The sequence below is a fragment of the Andrographis paniculata genome, unplaced genomic scaffold (assembly GCF_009805555.1).
Source record: "Andrographis paniculata isolate CXL003 unplaced genomic scaffold, ASM980555v1 Contig10END, whole genome shotgun sequence".
In the NCBI taxonomy this organism is placed as follows: domain Eukaryota; kingdom Viridiplantae; phylum Streptophyta; class Magnoliopsida; order Lamiales; family Acanthaceae; genus Andrographis; species Andrographis paniculata.
In genome coordinates this window covers 2,220,090-2,238,139 of record NW_026137380.1, presented here as the reverse complement: position 1 = coordinate 2,238,139, position 18,050 = coordinate 2,220,090, and the positions used below count along the sequence as shown (strand labels likewise).

General features: G+C 38.7%; 6 protein-coding genes across 9 annotated transcripts; 3 read left to right on the top strand and 3 right to left on the bottom strand.

Moving 5' to 3' along the window:
* Positions 1–1,906: 1,906 nt before the first annotated feature.
* LOC127245253 (ethylene-responsive transcription factor RAP2-10-like) lies at positions 1,907–3,404 on the bottom strand. The gene has a single exon (XM_051266016.1). The coding sequence runs from the start codon at positions 2,762–2,764 to the stop codon at positions 1,919–1,921; it is 846 nt and encodes a 281-aa protein (XP_051121973.1). The 5' UTR covers positions 2,765–3,404; the 3' UTR covers positions 1,907–1,918.
* Positions 3,405–5,269: 1,865 nt separating this feature from the next.
* Positions 5,270–7,384, top strand: LOC127245693 (RING-H2 finger protein ATL66-like). The gene is made up of 3 exons (XM_051266709.1): positions 5,270–6,255; positions 6,486–6,583; positions 6,791–7,384. Exons 1-3 carry the CDS (start codon positions 6,100–6,102, stop codon positions 7,137–7,139), a joined length of 603 nt encoding a protein of 200 aa, XP_051122666.1. The 5' UTR covers positions 5,270–6,099; the 3' UTR covers positions 7,140–7,384.
* Positions 7,385–7,521: 137 nt separating this feature from the next.
* Positions 7,522–9,945, top strand: LOC127245678 (protein-ribulosamine 3-kinase, chloroplastic). Of its 3 annotated transcripts, none has more exons than XM_051266696.1 (9): positions 7,524–7,710; positions 7,928–8,081; positions 8,168–8,258; positions 8,350–8,424; positions 8,814–8,902; positions 8,978–9,096; positions 9,175–9,315; positions 9,437–9,513; positions 9,606–9,945. In XM_051266696.1, exons 1-9 carry the CDS (start codon positions 7,605–7,607, stop codon positions 9,750–9,752), a joined length of 999 nt encoding a protein of 332 aa, XP_051122653.1. In that variant the 5' UTR covers positions 7,524–7,604; the 3' UTR covers positions 9,753–9,945. The 3 variants fall into 3 exon arrangements, with proteins under 3 accessions (XP_051122656.1, XP_051122653.1, XP_051122660.1); XM_051266703.1 differs by having other exon boundaries at positions 7,557–7,710; positions 7,838–8,081; XM_051266699.1 differs by lacking the exon at positions 8,350–8,424 and having other exon boundaries at positions 7,522–7,710.
* Positions 9,946–10,788: 843 nt separating this feature from the next.
* On the top strand, positions 10,789–11,334 carry LOC127246884 (uncharacterized). Its single transcript, XM_051268514.1, has one exon. The coding sequence runs from the start codon at positions 10,789–10,791 to the stop codon at positions 11,332–11,334; it is 546 nt and encodes a 181-aa protein (XP_051124471.1).
* Positions 11,335–11,400: 66 nt separating this feature from the next.
* LOC127244390 (two-component response regulator ARR1-like) lies at positions 11,401–13,379 on the bottom strand. The gene is made up of 5 exons (XM_051264939.1): positions 13,232–13,379; positions 12,981–13,133; positions 12,488–12,841; positions 12,265–12,341; positions 11,401–12,058 (listed from the first exon to the last, which is right to left on the bottom strand). Exons 1-5 carry the CDS (start codon positions 13,377–13,379, stop codon positions 11,513–11,515), a joined length of 1,278 nt encoding a protein of 425 aa, XP_051120896.1. The 3' UTR covers positions 11,401–11,512.
* Positions 13,242–17,590, bottom strand: LOC127244263 (flap endonuclease GEN-like 1). Of its 2 annotated transcripts, none has more exons than XM_051264826.1 (9): positions 17,289–17,590; positions 16,731–16,907; positions 15,984–16,154; positions 15,693–15,874; positions 15,347–15,584; positions 15,144–15,273; positions 14,462–14,931; positions 14,078–14,359; positions 13,242–13,364 (listed from the first exon to the last, which is right to left on the bottom strand). In XM_051264826.1, the coding sequence occupies exons 1-8, from the start codon at positions 17,481–17,483 to the stop codon at positions 14,114–14,116; spliced, it is 1,809 nt and encodes a 602-aa protein (XP_051120783.1). In that variant the 5' UTR covers positions 17,484–17,590; the 3' UTR covers positions 13,242–13,364; positions 14,078–14,113. The 2 variants fall into 2 exon arrangements, with proteins under 2 accessions (XP_051120783.1, XP_051120716.1); XM_051264759.1 differs by having other exon boundaries at positions 13,298–13,406.
* Between the last annotated feature and the right edge of the window lie 460 nt (positions 17,591–18,050).

The following is an 18,050-nucleotide window of genomic DNA, read 5'->3' as shown; positions in this document are numbered from 1 at the left end:
GTCACGGGCCTTTATTGGGCCAACAGAACCAACAAATTGGGCCTGAAAAATAGGCCCAAATTCAATAATCCAAGAATTGCAAGAGTTGAACGGTATTATAATCTCAATTTCAAAACAGGTTGTTGAAAGAAAAGACGAAACTTTGATCAGTTCGGTAGGTGCAAGAAAGGGACTGATAGCCATTTTTAAAAGCTTTCTGTTACAGTTCTTGATGGAAAGAAATCATGCAAGCAATCCCATCCCATGTGTATTTATTTCTGTAAGAACTTCACAAATCACAATCAAACCAACCGTGTGCTTAAAATACGTATACGGGCATGGCAAGAAACACCAAAATTTATGAACTAATAAATAAAAATGATGCGAAGAAAACAAATTTAGCTGTAATAATATATGTCGTCTGAAAGCTCCTTCAAACTTATTATAAGCAGCAGCTGCTGATGGTAATATTGATTGAGTTATCTGAAATAGGAGAGTTCCTTGTAACGATTGTCTTTTTATTTTTATTACAGAGATAAACTCTGGCTGTCGTTTTCTATTTTCAAACTGTACATGTGGTGAGATATTACAGTGAGCAGTGGAAATTGAAAATGGATGCTTTTGCACCATGGTTTTGTAGGAACACGCCGGTGAGGGCTGTTCATTCCCACGGATCGTTGTTGGATGCCAACGCGTACATACATGGTATAAAACGATCCTAAGCATGCTCCTATAAGAATGAACTAGAGATGTACCCTTTTTGGAACCACCAACAGCAATCACGAACAGGTTGATTCCGCTAGAGACCTTCCAGACTGTTCCCGAACCCCGCTCGAACACCGGATGGGCGGCGATCTATCAAACGGAGGGAGACGAATTTTGCTCTTCGTGAAACCCTAGAGCTGACGGCTTGCACCTGTGGTTTTCGCCTCCTTTTGAAAAACCGTCCCTAGGGTTTGACAAAGACCGCATATTAATAAGTCTCCCAACAGGTAATTGGGCCAGACCGGGGATCTTTAGAAGGTGTTGGGCTCGGGCTCCCTTATAGATCCAAATCTCTATATTCAGCCCTGAATATAATTCGAATCATAAAATATTAATTCATTCCATTAAAGAATTAATATTGCACTCCCAGCCCAACCCAAATTGAATCTGGGCTTCTATTAAACTTAATTAATTCCCCATGTTTAAGATGTTCCACATCCATTAATTAATTAAATCTTCTGACAATTTAATTAATTAATATCTTTTAATTCCTTAAGTAATACCACTCAAAACTTATTATTGTACGGATTAAATCCACCTGCAGGGTTTATACAATAATCCTTATTGAGTTCCTTAAGGGGATGTCATCAACCTGGATGTCCAGGACATGGTGCCTTAATGATAATAAATTAATTACTATGCGAATAATGTAGTTGCCCAAAATACGAAGCATATTGAATCACTAAGGATTCTCACTTATGGTAAATTAAAGCAACGAACATTTATTCCATATATTTAATTTATTTCATCTAAGGTTAAGAATTAACAGAGTTACCGAGATCTTGGTTCTTCAATGTCAGAATAGAAGAACATATCTCAACTGTGATCCTTTCAATGTGACGCAGCACATTAGTGTAAACTAATAGTCAAGACAAACTAATTCCAAGTTTACACTACAACTTAAACCGATGGTTTTGTCCATAACCATCTCAGTTGTGAAACCCATTTATATTTAATAAAGAACTGACAACAAGATCTTCTGTGTGATCTCCACACACCATGTTGTCTACAATATTAAATAAGTGGACATGCTAATATATATAAAACATAAATAAAAGCAACACAATGTGAAATAACAATTTATTTATTCCAGTTAATAAGGAAATTGAATGATACAAAAGCGTACTAAAAGTTTGCTTTACAGTATAATCCAACAGGTTTGTCTGTAACAGAACTAGTGATGAGCGTGGCGTGGAGATTCACTAAACGTTCGAGGAACCACAACAGAGGAGGATACTTTGAATCTCTTGCTCCTCGATCCTTCGCCAGTGTCGACGGCTGTGATCGTTGCATCCGGGCTGCTAATCCACCCTATTGTGGCTGTTGTCTGATCGCCGCATCCGTGATAATCGCTAATCCCCGATCCATCGGAGTCGAGGTTGCAATGGTGCTGGAGACTAGCAGTCCATTCGCTGCTGTAGTCGGAAAGGCTTGAGTTTTCCCAAGAAGTCGAGTCGTCGAATATATGAGGCACAATGACACTCGGCTGCACGGCTTTTTCCATTCGTTTCATGTCGAAGGGGCTGTCGCGGTAGTGATGATTGCCTCTAAAGTTGAAGATGCTGGCGAAGGTGAAGTGATCGCTAACTCTGCTCTTCGAAGGCTTATTCTCCGAGTTCTTGGCCATGATGCTCTGCAGATTCTTGCTTAGCTTAGCTTTCAAGGAAGAAAAGCTGAGGCCATGCCTGGCCTCGGATTCGGATCCATTTAATCCATTTGAGCTTGAAGAGTCGGGGATGGTGTTTTCAGCAGCGAAGTTTGTGCGCGCATTCTCTCCACGCAGTGCGCGGGCTGCCTCGTCGTATGCACGTGCAGCTTCTTCTGGCGTGTCGTAAGTTCCTAGCCATAGCCTAACCCGTTGAGACGAGTCTTTGATCTCAGCAACCCATCTTCCGGAAGGCCTTTGTCTTACGCCAACAAATCTGCGCGCTGATGATGATGTTGATTTCAGCTGCGGTTGGAGTAGTTTGTTCGTGTTCTTAGTGGAAATGTTTGTCTTTGAGCTCATGAATTCATCCATGAGATAATTATGCAGGTGATCAGCTTGTGCATCGCTTAAAAAGGCTCGTGTTTCGCATGTGGATTGCACGTGAGATTCATCGATGAATCCATTTGCAATTTATATATGGACATTGGAAGGGTGAGGACTGTATACAATTCCTGCAAAATTCCTCTCAATTATTTGTGCTTTGTTTGCATCTTAATATAATACTTTCTGTGATTAGTTTATTCCCAAGATCAGGTTGTTTTGGAGTGATCCGCAAATGCGTAACGACTGGAAACTCTGATTTTTTTATAGAGCAGCAGCAACAGCAACAGCAACTTGATCTCATCATCATCTGCACAACAAAACAAGGATGAATTTTTGAATAAAAAACAGCACCCTTTTGTTGGAAGTTGGCTGCCAACTGACATGGCTAAACTACTGCTGCAAATGACATCTTTTACTGCAAGATTTTCGCAAGTCGAATATGGTTTTAGACTCTATGCGCCATGCAGCTAAAGTGAAACTTATTTAAGCCAACAAGCTAAAGTGAAACTGAGCCAAACGGCGCAAACAAAGGATGGAACCAGTGAGATGGCGACAAGCATCAAGGCGCCTTATTTTAGTGATTTATGCGAATGAAGAGGCGGTTTTGGAGCGTTAGTCCAGCAGAAATTTATGAGGAGAGAGGTTCCCCAACTGGACTTTTGCTATTGTAGATGGAATGATCTGTGGGGCTTTGAAGCAATGCGTAGCGTGTCGTTTCTGATGTCTTCTTCTGTTTGATCTAAAACATCTCTCTCATTAATAATTCTCTGGTTAATGATTAAAAAAAGCTCGTTCGATGGAAGCTTGTGCAAGTGCAATCAGAAGGAGAGTTTTGTCTGTTTTCTCCAACTGCATGGCCTCAGATTACGACGCAGAACATTCAAATGCAACCTTGGATTCCTTACATTTGTTTCTTAGCAATGCATTATTATATAATCTGTGAAAAAGAAGTACACATGTCTGGATTTGGCAGATTCATATATATGTTTAGTGTTTAGATTAGCCTCCTCTTGATTGGAAAAGCCAAGTTAATGAGAGTTTGTCTGCAAACCAATGTTTTCTTACAGGCGAAAGCTTCTGCGCTTTGATGGTATCGTAGGTTCAAACAGACGGCTCGGCATCTGTCAAAGGTCACAAGTACTCAAGAGTTGAATGCAGTCAACATGAGTTCTTGGAAGTGCTGGACAATTCAATTATTAGCAACACAAAATCCAAATTAATTCGAGATGCTGCTGTACCACGGATTCAATACACATCGAACGGTCTTCGTGTACTACTGTGCAGCCTGCATTTGTTGATATCCAATTGGACCTTATACTGATCCAAAGACCATGAAAGGGATCTAATTTGCACGGCGTAAACAGGTTAAATCATTATTAACCTGGATGGAAATGAAGGCACTGTTACATTCCTTATCTTGTATGCTGATGTGATATCAATCTATGTTTTACCATATACAGTTTACCTAAAACAATCCAGCAGCCACAGCTCTTTTTAACTTTATGCAATCAGACAAAAGGTTAAAGACTAGTGAAAGAATTCATTACGTGGAAATGCAGAATAATAAACCATTACAGGACAAGAAGATTAAGTAATGTATGTATGTATGATGGGATCTCTGTAATATCTCAGCTGGCATTAAGCAGAGAATATAGAACAGCTGCAGTTACTCTTTGGGATGTTTTTTGTTGAAATCAGTAGCTTCCAAATGGGGTAATTTTTTTAATCCAGCTGTATTAAGTTTCCACTTGCCTGTTGCTATTAATTTATTTACTGTGTCTTCCCACAATGCACAGAATCAGATATGTGATGGACACAGGACTGAAGAAATTTTTTTTTTCATTCAAGAACATGGCTAGTTTGTTGGTGGGCTTCTGTATACAGGTCAAGATTTCATGTTTTGATGAAGGTTTTTGCAATCATGCCTGTATGATGTCTGATTCTTGAGGTTGAAGCTCATGTAATAATCTGGGATGAAGATTGCCAGGTCTGTGTTTGTTTAAACAGGACAAAGACACACCTCATCAAGAAGGCAAACAGGAAAGACAACCTTATGCTAACAAAAATGTATTCATCAGCAGCATTACCAACACAGTTTGGTAGAAGAGTGTTGTAATGCTGCATCCAACAGCTGCCAACAATAATCCATCTTCTTATCAAACCCTAAAGATCATCAAGAAAACTTAACAATAAAGAATTGCAATGATGTGACATTCAAATGGAGACCTATCTTATTATATATAGCAAATTTGCGAATTGGAAAGACCAGAGCCAAGAATTCCATTTACAAGTTTTGTTTTTTTAATTGGCCCAAAAGACAACCCAAATCCCATGATGTTGGGGCGGCACTGCCGACAACTACAAACGAGTCGGACCCCATATGGATTGTTTTGACAAAAAGTAGTGGGAATGCAAAACAGACACTTTTAAGTAACATTGGTGTTTTTTCATAAACAGGAAAGATTCGAGCATTTGTGTTCCAATGTTTCCGCAAAAGGGCAATTCTTAAATACAAAGGGAAAAGAAATATGAAGAAGGGCAATATCAAATCCAAGAATACATGGATACGACACCGTTTCATTTCAGCAAGGAATCCAACACTTTTCCCTATTTTTTTTTTTTTATTTATTACAGCGAGGTTTTTTATGATGTTCTTTAGCCGCCAATTTCCAGAGGCCCCTCTGCTCAACTGCTTCATTCATGCACTAACATCACAGGGGGAGTCCCAATCGAAACTGGGCCCGAGTGAAAATGCAAAGTCCACAAGCACAAGCCAAAGAAATTTGGGAGACTCTGTATTCTCATCCATTCAAGGTCCAATCTTTGAGTCCACCCAAAGGGTTTAGGATTCAATTTGAGGGCAGCAATCTTGTTTTTGTCGTCAACCATCTTTCTTTGATGGTTGTGTGAATTCTAGATCTTCCACTTGTTACAATATCTTAATCGTTGTATTTTTATTTTTTCGAATTATTGTTTCTGTTGTTGGTCCTTCTCTCATTTGGCTCATTGCTGTTGGTTTTAGTGATGTGGGATTGCCTAATTATTGGTTTCCACCTCTTTTCATGGAAATCCTTGATATGGACTGCCCTTATCTACTTTACTCTGATTTGCTTCTTGCTATGAAGCTTGTGCTCATCTGATGCTTGTTGGCGTTTCTCCCTCTTTGTTAATGGTTGACTTCAGAATGATGATCTATAGTGGCCTTGTGATTTGCAGATGAATCTTGATCTAGGTATTTTTCAGTGTGCCCTTTTTTAGAAAACAAAATTTGTACCATTGGAGATTGACTCTGCAGAAAGAGAAACCGAAAGAGGAGTGCTCATATGTTGGGCTCAATGAATCTGATTACAACCATTATAGGGTTTGGAATGAGTGCCACTTTCATTGTCTTTGTTTGCACTAGACTCATCTGCGGTCGGTTCCGCCGGATTGAGGCCAGGCAAATGTTTGAGATTGACTCAAGAACCGATCTTGAACTGGTATGCTTCATCTGCATTTCAAGCTTCTGCCATTTTTCACTACCTCGGTTTGTTCTTGGTTTAGATTCTGATTTGAAACATCCAACTTGAATTTGGGAATAACATGTAACACTTCCAATTTGTGATCTAGTCTTTATACCTCTGTTGAGGATAAAATTCTGCCGGCATCATAGTTTCTAATAGTTTGGCTGTTCTTGAGCTTGATTGGGTTTTGTATGTGTCTTTGGCAGCCAGAACACCGAATTAATGGCCTCGAACCAGTTGTAGTTGCTGCAATTCCTACGATGAAGTTCGACCATGAAGCCTTCAGTTCAATGGAAGATGCACAGTGAGTCCAACCTTGATGTGCAAATTATCTGCTTTTGTTTACATTCATCATTACTTTAAAAAGAAAAAGGGTAGCCAAAAGTCGATCTTAAGCATCATGATTTGTGTTACAAAGTGCATATGTTGTACAATAAACAAATAACAATAATGTACGATTTTTTGTGGGATCAGTTGTTCATCTTAGATCTTAATTCCTTCAAACTTGCAGATGCACCATATGCTTGGCAGAGTATCAAGAGAAGGAAATGCTGAGAATCATGCCAAAATGTGGCCACAGCTTCCATCTTGTCTGCATCGATACATGGCTGAGAAAGCAATCCACATGTCCAGTTTGCCGCCTTTCAGTACAAGACTCCATCGACACCAAGGATATTCGATCAGCAACACTTTCTGCAGCTCATTCTTTCAATAGCTCTGAGATCACTCTCGAACACTCCCAGCAATGGCTGCTTCCCCCTGCCGCGGCTACTGAGAGCAACCAAGCACGCGAATTTCCGATCTCCATTGAAGTCGAGGCCAACCCGTCTGCACCTACAGCATCAAGGCCATCATCATAGGGGGTGTTTTGAAAGATCCCATTTGTTCTTTTGTCCCCAATCTTCAGAGTAAAAACGAAACCAATCTTTTTAGCAGATGCAGTTCAGTAAAGAAGTCATTGCATATTATACTTTCTGTACATGAACTTTCAGTTATGATTTCCACCATATTGTTTTAATTTATGTTGGAGGCTTCAATGAAGTGCAACCGTCTTGATGGTAATGAAACTGTTGTTTTCCAGACATCGCAACTTCGTCAGGGTCAGTCAATGCACTGCCTAACTGAAAAGCAATGAACAAATTTGAGAATAGAGATCTGACATCTCTATTTAATTTTCGAAAAGGCAAAATAAACTTTTTTAAGTTGGTTCCACCAAAAATTCAAGAATTATCCACGTAATTGATTAATAAGATTCGGCCAATAGAAAGTGGCCATCGAATAGGAAGATAGATTTCTTTGGTTTGGAGAGTACCAGGGCCAAAACAATGGTGGGGCTCCTCTCCTCCTCCGCCTCCATTCATTTTCTTTCTCCGCCACCACCGTCGCCGCCGCGTCTCCGATTATCCTCCCGCAAATTGAAGACGGTAGCATGTAAGTACTCCATGTTCTCCATCATAAAGGGCTATAAAGATTCTTTTTTTTTTTAGAAAAAAATAATAATTATCGCAGCTGAATCTGGGTTTGTGAGGTTTGTAATCAAATTTCTTACAATTTGAAGTTTCCATCACTTCCTGGTTTCGATTTGGTCCGATGATGTTCTAGTGTCGAATCCTGTCTACTTCTGCAAATACTGAGTTGCAATATACAGTGGTATCCATGGGTGAGGATCCAATTCGTGAATGGATCTTATCTGAAGGAAAGGCAACTCAAATAACCAGCATTCGATCGATTGGCGGCGGCTGCATCAATCTTGCTAATCGATATGACACGGACGTTGGCTCCTTCTTTGTTAAAACAAACAGGTACAAGAAGCCATCAATTCTTGCACAAGCTGTATTATTCTCTTTGTCCTAACATGTTTGATTGCTGATTGCTTGATGCCCGACAGAAGTATCGGCCCGGAGATGTTTCATGGCGAAGCCTTAGGCCTCAACGCCATGTTTGCAACTCAAACCATCCGCGTTCCCAAGCCATTGAAGGTGATGATATGAACATGTTTACACTTATTCTTTCTTGCAGCCACTTGTTAAGGATATTGCTGTTTTAAAGCTTTCTTCGATGTGTAATTAGACGGGACCTTTGCCAAACGGCGGCTCATACATTATCATGGAATTTATCGAATTTGGCGCATCTAGGATCAACAATGTGAGTGTCTAGTTTTCTTATTTATGTTAATAATCTCGTCCCGTTGGAATTTATTAGGAATTAAACTGTAAGCTCAAGAGTTCGTATTGAAATAACTGATAAGAAAATAAAGCTAATAAATTTAAGTTGATTCTATTAGCATTGTCGGATTCAAATATGCAAACTAACTGAGATTTTGGGTTCTTTGAGCATATGACGCGATCCCTTCTGAGAAAACCGTTAGACTTTTACCATTACTTTCACCATGAGATAAGAGGTCTGCATTTACTAAATACATTTACGCCCAATAAATTAATAGATCACAGATAACCCAAATGGTTACATTTAACCCACAATTAGATTTTTAATTCTAACATGTTTTGCTTCCGGCTATTCCGACATTTTCCCAGTCATTGTTAGGAAGGAAGCTTGCTGAAATGCATAAAGCCGGGAAGTCTGAGAAAGGCTTCGGATTTCATATTAATAACACAATCGGAAGGTATTGTTCGAATGCACTATTGGGTTGAATCACCCCATGGCTTTATAGCTCAATATTTCGACCTTCGCCTTACAGTACTCCTCAGATAAATACATGGACTTCGGATTGGATTGAATTCTATGGGACACATAGGTTGGGATATCAGTTGAAGCTGGCGCGGAGACAGTATGGCGATTCTTTGATTTATGAAAAAGGTTGTTTTCTTACACTCGTCTGAGTCTATCGATGTATTTACTGCAACCTTTTACTTAACATTCTGTGGCTGCCTGAAGGGCAAAGGCTTGTGAAGAACATGGCGCCTCTTTTCGACGGTGCTGTAATGGAACCGTGCTTGTTGCACGGAGACTTGTGGAGCGGAAACATTACCTATGACAAAAACGGCGAGCCTGTCATACTTGATCCTGCCTGTTACTGTAAGAGTCTTTGCCGGCAACTCTTCTCCTGTTTTTGCTGTGTAATAGAAATTCGAAATCTGTTCTGACTGATGTCTGAATCTAGCATTCTTAGTATCGACAATTGTTGCTTGTGATGTAGATGGACACAATGAGGCGGAGTTTGGGATGTCCTGGTGCGCTGGATTTGGAGGATACTTCTATGACGCCTACTTTGAGGTTACTATGTTCGAGTTTAGCTTTCATTACAACCATTTTAGTTCTCAGACACCCCGGGATGATGTCTGAGCTCGCAATTGTTGCTGTATCAGGTGATGCCAAAACAGCCTGGTTTTGATGAAAGGCGTGATCTTTACATGCTGTATCACTACCTGAATCACTACAACCTTTTCGGCTCCAGCTACCGTTGGTCCGCCATGTCCATAATCGATGACTATCTTCGGATGCTGAATGCTTAGCTGCAGTGACGGAATTATGTTCCAAACTTTAGGGGGGCAAAAATTGTATAGTCGGTTTCGATCGTTTAAGGTGAATATTATATTCAAATAGACTGTTCATTTTTAAAAAAATTTGTGAAAATTAAAATTTTGTAAAAGCGTACCAACTAAATTCTTTTTTTCTGCTTCAATATATATATATTTTATTTCTCTAGTACAATAAATAATGAAAAAAAAAAGATAAAAAAAAGTAAATAATGCAAGATGTTTATAAAAATATTTAAAGTAAAAAATTATAATTTTTATTTATATAATATATAATTTAAAATATTATAATATTAATATAATTTAAATAAAAAAATATTAAAAAAATTTATTTATTTAGTATTTTAATTTGAAATAAAATAAAATTATATTTTAAAATAAATATAACTTTTCGATGAAATATATATACATATTATCGATTTTAAAAATTTTATTAAAAAAAAATAGAACAAACAAGCATTTAATATAAATTTAAAGGGATAAAATAATGCAATATTGCCTTTTACTATTATAATGAATTACAGTAAAAAAAATAAAAATATTTGTATAATATAAAACTAATAATATTTTTATTAATATAATTTAAATTGAAAATATATTTACTAGATAGTCTTGTTGAATTGGAGTTAATATAAATTTTATTTTTTTAAAACTAAAAAAAAATATTTTACGGCGCCTTGGCCGCGGTGAATTGACCCGCAAGCCTTCGCTTATTGCAGCAATGTAAAAATGTGTAGCGATCCATTTGTAAATGCTGCAATGGCTTCTTGGAAAAGATTCAAATTTTGTTCTTCCCACTTCCGAATTTTGGGAAATTTGTGTTGATTGTGTTGCTGTTTTGAAGATTACAGTAATGGTGTTTTGGGGGGAAATCTTGGATCAAAACTGTACCGTTCAAAGGGATAAATGTGAACCCTAAAAAATTGGTGAATCGAGTAACAGTGGTTGGGGAAATTGAAGGGTTGCCCATAAAGCCCCAACGCGGTCAAATTGGTCTAACACAAAGGCGTAAATGGAAGTGGAAGCGGAGGCGTCGACGGCGGCCGGAGATCTGGTGGGAGCTCTAGAGCAAGCAGCTCTAATGGCGAAGCAACTCGGGAACTGCCGCCGACCGTCGCAGATCGCTCAAATTCAAACAGCGCTTTATTTCGCGCACCACCATCTCAGCCAAATCCTCTCCCAATTCCCACCGGCGAGCCATCCGCCGCGAGGGTTTCTCCCAACGCTGCAGTCGGAGAACTCGGTCTCCTCCGCCGTGGGCGGCGGCGAGGAGAATGGCGAGACGGGTGGGGGCGAGCCGATGCAGATGGGCGACGATGACGAGGAGGAGCAGAATTCGCAGGCGGCGGCTCCGGCGGCCACAGCTTTAATTGTGAAGGTTGAGGAGAAGATGAGAGATTGTTTTATTCAGAACAAAAGGCCGAAGCGGCGGCTTTCTCCGGCGGCGGAGCCCCGCCGTGTATATGGCGATGAGGGTTTCAGGGACAGCGCTGAGGAGTTCGATCCTATTGGAACTAAATTAAGATCCCTTGACCTAATTTATCAATTCCATGCTTGAAATTCTCGACATTTTTACGTATTCAGTATCTGGATTTTTGATAGTATTATATAAACCATTCTGAACTTCAATAGAGAACATATTGCAAATACATGTACACGAGAACTTAGTCAGCCCTAAAACAATTTGAATCTGTAAATTATACACCATTGCTGAAGAGGAAGAAGATGTTCTAATCCTAATTATCATCGATCACATTGTATTCAAATAAGGCATCTAACTCTTGGATACTCTGCGGACATGAAGATGGAGAATAAGGTAGCTGGGAAATGCTGGGAAAGAATGTCGCCGTCGCCACACTTTGTCCCCACAACTCATCCCCATGTGCTTCCAGGGCAGCCAAGAAAAGTTTTTCATCGGAAGGTAATAGCATGGCTGAGTTGGAAGGCGCCGCAGTCAGATCGACTGAAGCTTGGTGTTCGCCAAACTCAATCGACTTTCCATCACTTGCCAATCGATAGCCAACAAATGCACTGCTATTAGGCTGACTCCAATCTCCAGGCAACCTTGGAAGCATGTTAGAAACATGATCATCATATGGTCGGGAATCAAGATCTAAGTTAAGGAGTTGCAGCCAATCTCCTGCAATATTAATTTCAATGTTGGTATATAAAGATGACAGCGCCGGTAGGACAGCCAAGCCCTTAAATTCCTTCGCTGTACTCCCGCCAGAAAGTGAACCCCCGGGGACTTCCTGAGTTCGTTTCAAGCTACCGCGAAACTTCTGCCCAAGTGTTAAAGAAGGGTTAAAGTTCATCTGTGTATAATGATGGTGGGAATAATCTTGTAGATTTCGAACATGAATGCAGAGCATGCCCTATTCAGAATGCTGCCCATTTATTACAAGGATTTGGTGATATTCCAGCATTAAACATAAATATTTCCTCAGGAAAGTGCATATTAAATCTCAGATTTTGAACAACAACAAACCTGTAAATGACTGGCAACATTCTCCCTAGTAAGCCCTGGAACATCCATAGCTTCAACTATTTTCTTGGGAACTGCCTCTGAAACCCAAAAAATAATAATGATGATGAAAAACAGGAGCAAATCATTAATCTGAAATAGATAAATCAAGGGCTAAAAGAAAAATAAGCTCCAAGAAAGAAGAACAGCAATTTCAGAATGAAATTAAAGTATGAAAAGAGCCTACTCTCATATCCTATGATTTCAATGGCTTCCAAGAATTTTTTATGCATTTCTGCAGTCCAAACAACCCTCGGTTTCTTCACTACAGAAGGGGATGCCCCTTTACCCTCTTTGGCCTTCTCAAGTTTCTCCCTCGGCCTCTTTTTCAACAGAGAAATCGTATTCTTTATCACAGTCATCGAGGTAGGCTTAGATGGCCATCCAACATTTTGTTCTTGATTGGCTGCAGATTTCTCCTTCACTAATGCATATTGCCAAAGTCTATCCAAGTCGTTCATACTCAACCCGTGTACAAAATATGCTGCAAAAGAAACTGGTTTCCCATTCGACTTGATCTTTTCGCCATGATGATCCATCACTGCAGGTAAAAGCAAGGGATCCCGGTAATAATTTAAAATTTCGAAAGCCCTGATAATTTTCCACAGCATTTTAAAGGGCTAACACATGACATATACAAAGAGTGCTGAAAAATATGCTAACATCGAATACTTGCTTACACAAGACATGCACATTTAACTTCTCCTCAATATGATGCGCGACCACAGGGCCATTCGGCTGTAAATTATGAACATTGGTGATTACATGATCAAGTCTCTCCTTTATCTCCCATGTTGCACTGAGAACATCCAGAAAACCTCCAACATGCAATACTGAAACAGGGTGGAAACAGTTACACAGACAAGACAAGTTCTCACAAACAACTATTGATATGCTCAATTGTTCGAGTAGTTGGAGCTTTTGTGCATACCTTCAAAATTGCAGTATCGAAGCATCTCAGAAACTATATTACTGCATGTAACATCATCATTCACAACAAGGACACAAATACCTTTGATTTCTGTATGCTGTCTGGTTTCCCCAAGAGAAACAACTTCCTTCCCCTTGATGTCCATCATTGAAGATTGTAATGTGAAGAAGAAAATCTCGTATTTACGAAAAACTAATTAGACTGACTTCTTTTATAATGCAAAAAGAGCATACATGTGCATTCCACAAAAATGGCATTCATTATGAAAGACTCGGGTTTACCTTCTAAGTATATAGTACCAACAATTGGTATGTTGGAGACTCGGAATTTATTTTACTAAAAAACAAAAAACTAATGCTTATTTATATATTTATAGAGATTTACCACTCCTATTGAATGATCAAATAGAAAACAATTTCTCAAGATTGTCACATACCAAGTCACTTACAAATCAATTTAAGCACGCGAGCACACACACACACCCACACATATATATATAAAGACCATGCATTTATGTGCAAGCATGCTCCTAATTTGATTTAATGACAGCAGTCATTCAGTTAAGGAAGCTTATAGAAAAACCCTAAAAATATTCTGCATTGAATTCTAGCTATTACACAAAAAATCACATAAGGACTCACGCCATTAGTTTACTTCTGTCAAAATATCCACAAAACAATGCTTCATTTCAGAAATTTCCCTCAACTGGTGTTTAAAACCCGAAAATCTAACAGTGCGTAAAATTACTAATAGATGGTGCTTAACAAAGAAGCAAAGAGAAAATTTTCATTGCATGTCTTATAAAGCATCAACTTTAACTTCCCAAAGCAGGAAACCTACACTCACAGTTCTAAAATTTACGTAGGAAGCGTATCTGAGCCATTAATCAAACAAGAGGCGCCGTCTGACAGATTTGGACAATCTTGGACTTGCATTGCTCTGTTTCGCTTTCGAGGAACCACCATCCTTTCCGGCGTTATTCTCAGTTTTGCTTCTGTTGACAGCTTTTGAGGTACGATAAAACTCAGTAATACTTAGCTGCACGCCTTGTGATGCAGACGCTTCTGTTTTTTCAGGGGTCGTTGTATCATGTATTTTCCTTTTTCTTGATTTCTTTTCTTTTTGCTCCTGTAACAATTAAGACATGTAAGAAACTCCCCAGATCATGGGTAGGGTGTGCGGAGGGTTTTTCTTTTGGTGGGGAAGGGAGAGAGTAGAGAGATATCTTACCTTATTCTTCACAATCTCGCTTGCTTTTTCTGGGAATGCCTTTCGGACAAGCTCGATGTCTTCATCAGTAGATAAAAAATAGCATCCATTATCAACATGAACGTAAGGAGCATCAGCCTCTTCTAACAAATCAAGAGAGTCATCATCAAGTGCCTCAGATCCATGATTTGTACCACTTTCTTCAGGAATTTCGTGCACATCATCACTCAAAACAGAACCAGCCTTCTTCCAGTTAACAACATAGAATTTATGTCCATATCTTATTTTAACTCTCTGGATATTATGAAACTCATATTGCCCATATAACAAGTTATTTGTTGGGTTTGAGGCCATATCACGCAGATATATAGTTGACAGCATTGGCAATAATCTCTGTCTCACATAAGACGGCTCCCAATGCTGCCAAAAAGCTAGATAATCCACTAAAGTTTCTGTTTTGGGGCTTTCCCATCTTATTTTAGGATCATCACCTGAAAAAAAAAACGAGATACTACAGTAAATTAATGGCTGTAAATTATGCTATAAAATCCTGAACAACATGGTCTGAAATAGTTCTATCAAAACTCTTCATCCAACCACAGAAAGGAAAACAATATGGAATAGCATATAAAAAATAAAAACTGTTCCCAGCCGCATAATTTCCGTAAAATATGGATATGACCTACAGGTTCTAGTCACATACCAATCCCGTGATGGTTTCTAAGGTACATCTGTATAATCTCATCATTTGGAAAATTTTGCTCTGATGCAATTTTCCGGCAGACAGAAATTCGCCAAGCTATGTCTTTCTTCTTAGCTTTTTCTTCTTTTTCCTGGAATCAATACATGCTAGATTCTAAGAAAGCCCACAAAAATCTAATAAAAGAAAAAGGGTAAAAACAATACCAGTTCACATGAAGAACAGAAACATTTGAATCCGGGTGGTTTCTGCTTGCAACTCTGGCCAGAAGTTGAAGTGCAATAGTCACAAGAAAACTTGAGATGCATTGTCTTTTTGCCTGGATGTCCACAGTGGGAACAATGCGGAACTTTTAACTTTGGTGATTTCTCATTAAAACTGCATGTTGCCGCATCAGTACTTCCATGGATCCCAAATAGATCTCCCCCATTTGATTCATGCAACCTGAGTAACAAGAGACACATAACTAACAGTACCTTTTGTAATCAAGCACTAACAGTTCCAATGAAATGTAGATGAATACTCGAAAATGTAAGTATAATACACACTAACCCGTCCAATACATCATCTTCACGGAAAGATTTCACAAAACGAAGAGCTGTGTCCATCCCAATTCCCCTTACACCATTTAAATCATGATCATTTCCAACCAACAAAGCCAGAGCTATCAAGTGCTTTCTTTTAAGCCCAATACCAGTCTCAATATCAGATATATGATAGCATTCAAAAGGTTCCTGGTCAAGGCAAAACACACAATCCTCAGTAATAAATCCCAAAATGCTTAAGTATCTATTATAATATTATCAGAATCAAGTAAGGGAAAATTAGCAACAAAAAACTCACTTTCGAGTTGGGATGAATTCGCTTGATTACACATTGAGCTCCATAAAGAAATGCATCGCTGTCAGCAGTAATACAGGCATCAACTTTCCCTTCTCTATTTAACTGTGCACAAAGTGCTTCAGCTTCACCCTTTGCTTTTACAACAGGCATTCCAAGAAGCTGAAGCAGCTCCTATAATAACATGGAAAAACTATAAGATGTCTTAAACTATCCTATGGTTACCAAAACTGAACATTTCATATTTGATACATTGAATTTGCAGGTGGAGGATTCTCAAATTTCAACATGTTGGTTAACAACCAAGAATTGATAATTTAAATATGCTTTTAAAACCAAAGAATAATTGTTCTCCTTTTGTTGAGTCCTAATGTGCAAGTTGAAACATGGTTAGCTGGCCTTATTACTGCACAAAAATTGGATACTACTATTAAACTTGGTGCAGCAGTTGCATCTGTAAGAGCGCCTCGCCATCCATCAAGGATGATATTTCATATTACAATTTAGGAGCCTTAAAGAAGGACAAAATTACTAAGGCTGCACTAGGGAACTCTGAGGGGGCAAGGCCATAGCATTGTGCATAACTTTGGGATCAACTGGATACTCGTGGTAAGAGTGCAAGAAACAATTCGGTGAAGCTAATTTGTTACAGAGTCAATCTGGAAGAATTGAATTGTAGAAACCAATAAGACAGCCTCACCAAACAATCGAGTCTGACTTCGAGTAAATTATGATGCTAAATGTACTCACCACACATTCTTCAACACACTTTCTGAATTTTCCATTCCTCTCAACCGAAACACCTTCATCTGCCTCAGGTAAACGTGATGAGTCAATACCAGATGACCTGAAAAAACGTGCTATTCTGGCCTGAGATTTTAATGGCGAGGGGGTCCCATCCAGTACAAAAACCGGGTATGCTCCAAACTGCATCATGCGCCAAATTTTATTAATATCACTCCATTTACCAGTAATTTCATATCAAAAGAGCAAATAATCACGTCCAAATTGCATTTCAAAGATTTACATGGTATTAATCAGATCAAAACATCAAAAGACTCCAAAATATGTGTTCAACAAAAAAAAATTACCAATCCCTCCCGGAAAGATGATAAAATCAAATGATAGAAACCCACTTACAAAAAACCCCAAATTTCCTTCCGTTTCCTTTAATGTCTATAACACACGTGTTGAAAACCTCTTTTCAGGGGACAATCATCTACAAATAAAATTAAGAAAGGAATTAATGAACATTTGAAACCCATTTTGGATGTAAGCTACAGCCTACAAGAACGGCAGCCATATTACCTTGGAGAAAAGATTGACTGTCCGGAAGAAGGTGAGACGAATGTGAGGATTTCTAGTGTACCCTTTAATGGCGGTCTCCTGCTGCACAATCCAGTACGACAAGTCCACGGCGACCCTTTTATTCCTCAAGAAATCAAATCCTTCGAATCGAGCTTGGGGCTTAAGCAAATCCCAAAAGTTCCCTCCAACGCCCATCGCATTTCGGAGTTCGAAAGGATCCCTTTCGGAGAACTGCTGAACGTTCGTAGAGCATCACCGACCGGACGGCACAGAATTGAAACAAAGCCAAGAAGGGCCTTCTTGCTTTTTTTTTTTTTGTTTTTCGTTAATCATAAATTTTAATTTTGGAAAGTAACCGTTGAAGTTATTGGGCTTTATACAGTTATTGGGCCCAAATTAAATTAAAAGAAAATTCTTGTTGGGCCATCAGCGTATTGTTTTCAAAATTTTTTTTTATATATAGTTAGTAATAAAACTATAAAAGGTCAATTCCATTAGGGTGTGTTTGTTCGGGGATTTGGATTTTGAATTGGGATTTGAATAGTAAAAATTTTGAATTTGAATAGTTGTATGATGTGATATAAATAGGTGTTGATGAATGTAAAATTGATTTTTAGTATAATATAAAAAATGAAAAATAGGTGTTTGATTTGACGTTTTGGGGAAAAAAAAATTGAATGAATAGTGTAAATCCAATCCAATCCCCAAACAAACACACCCTTAGCGTATTATATGTATGTTTGTTGCACAAAATTATTTATA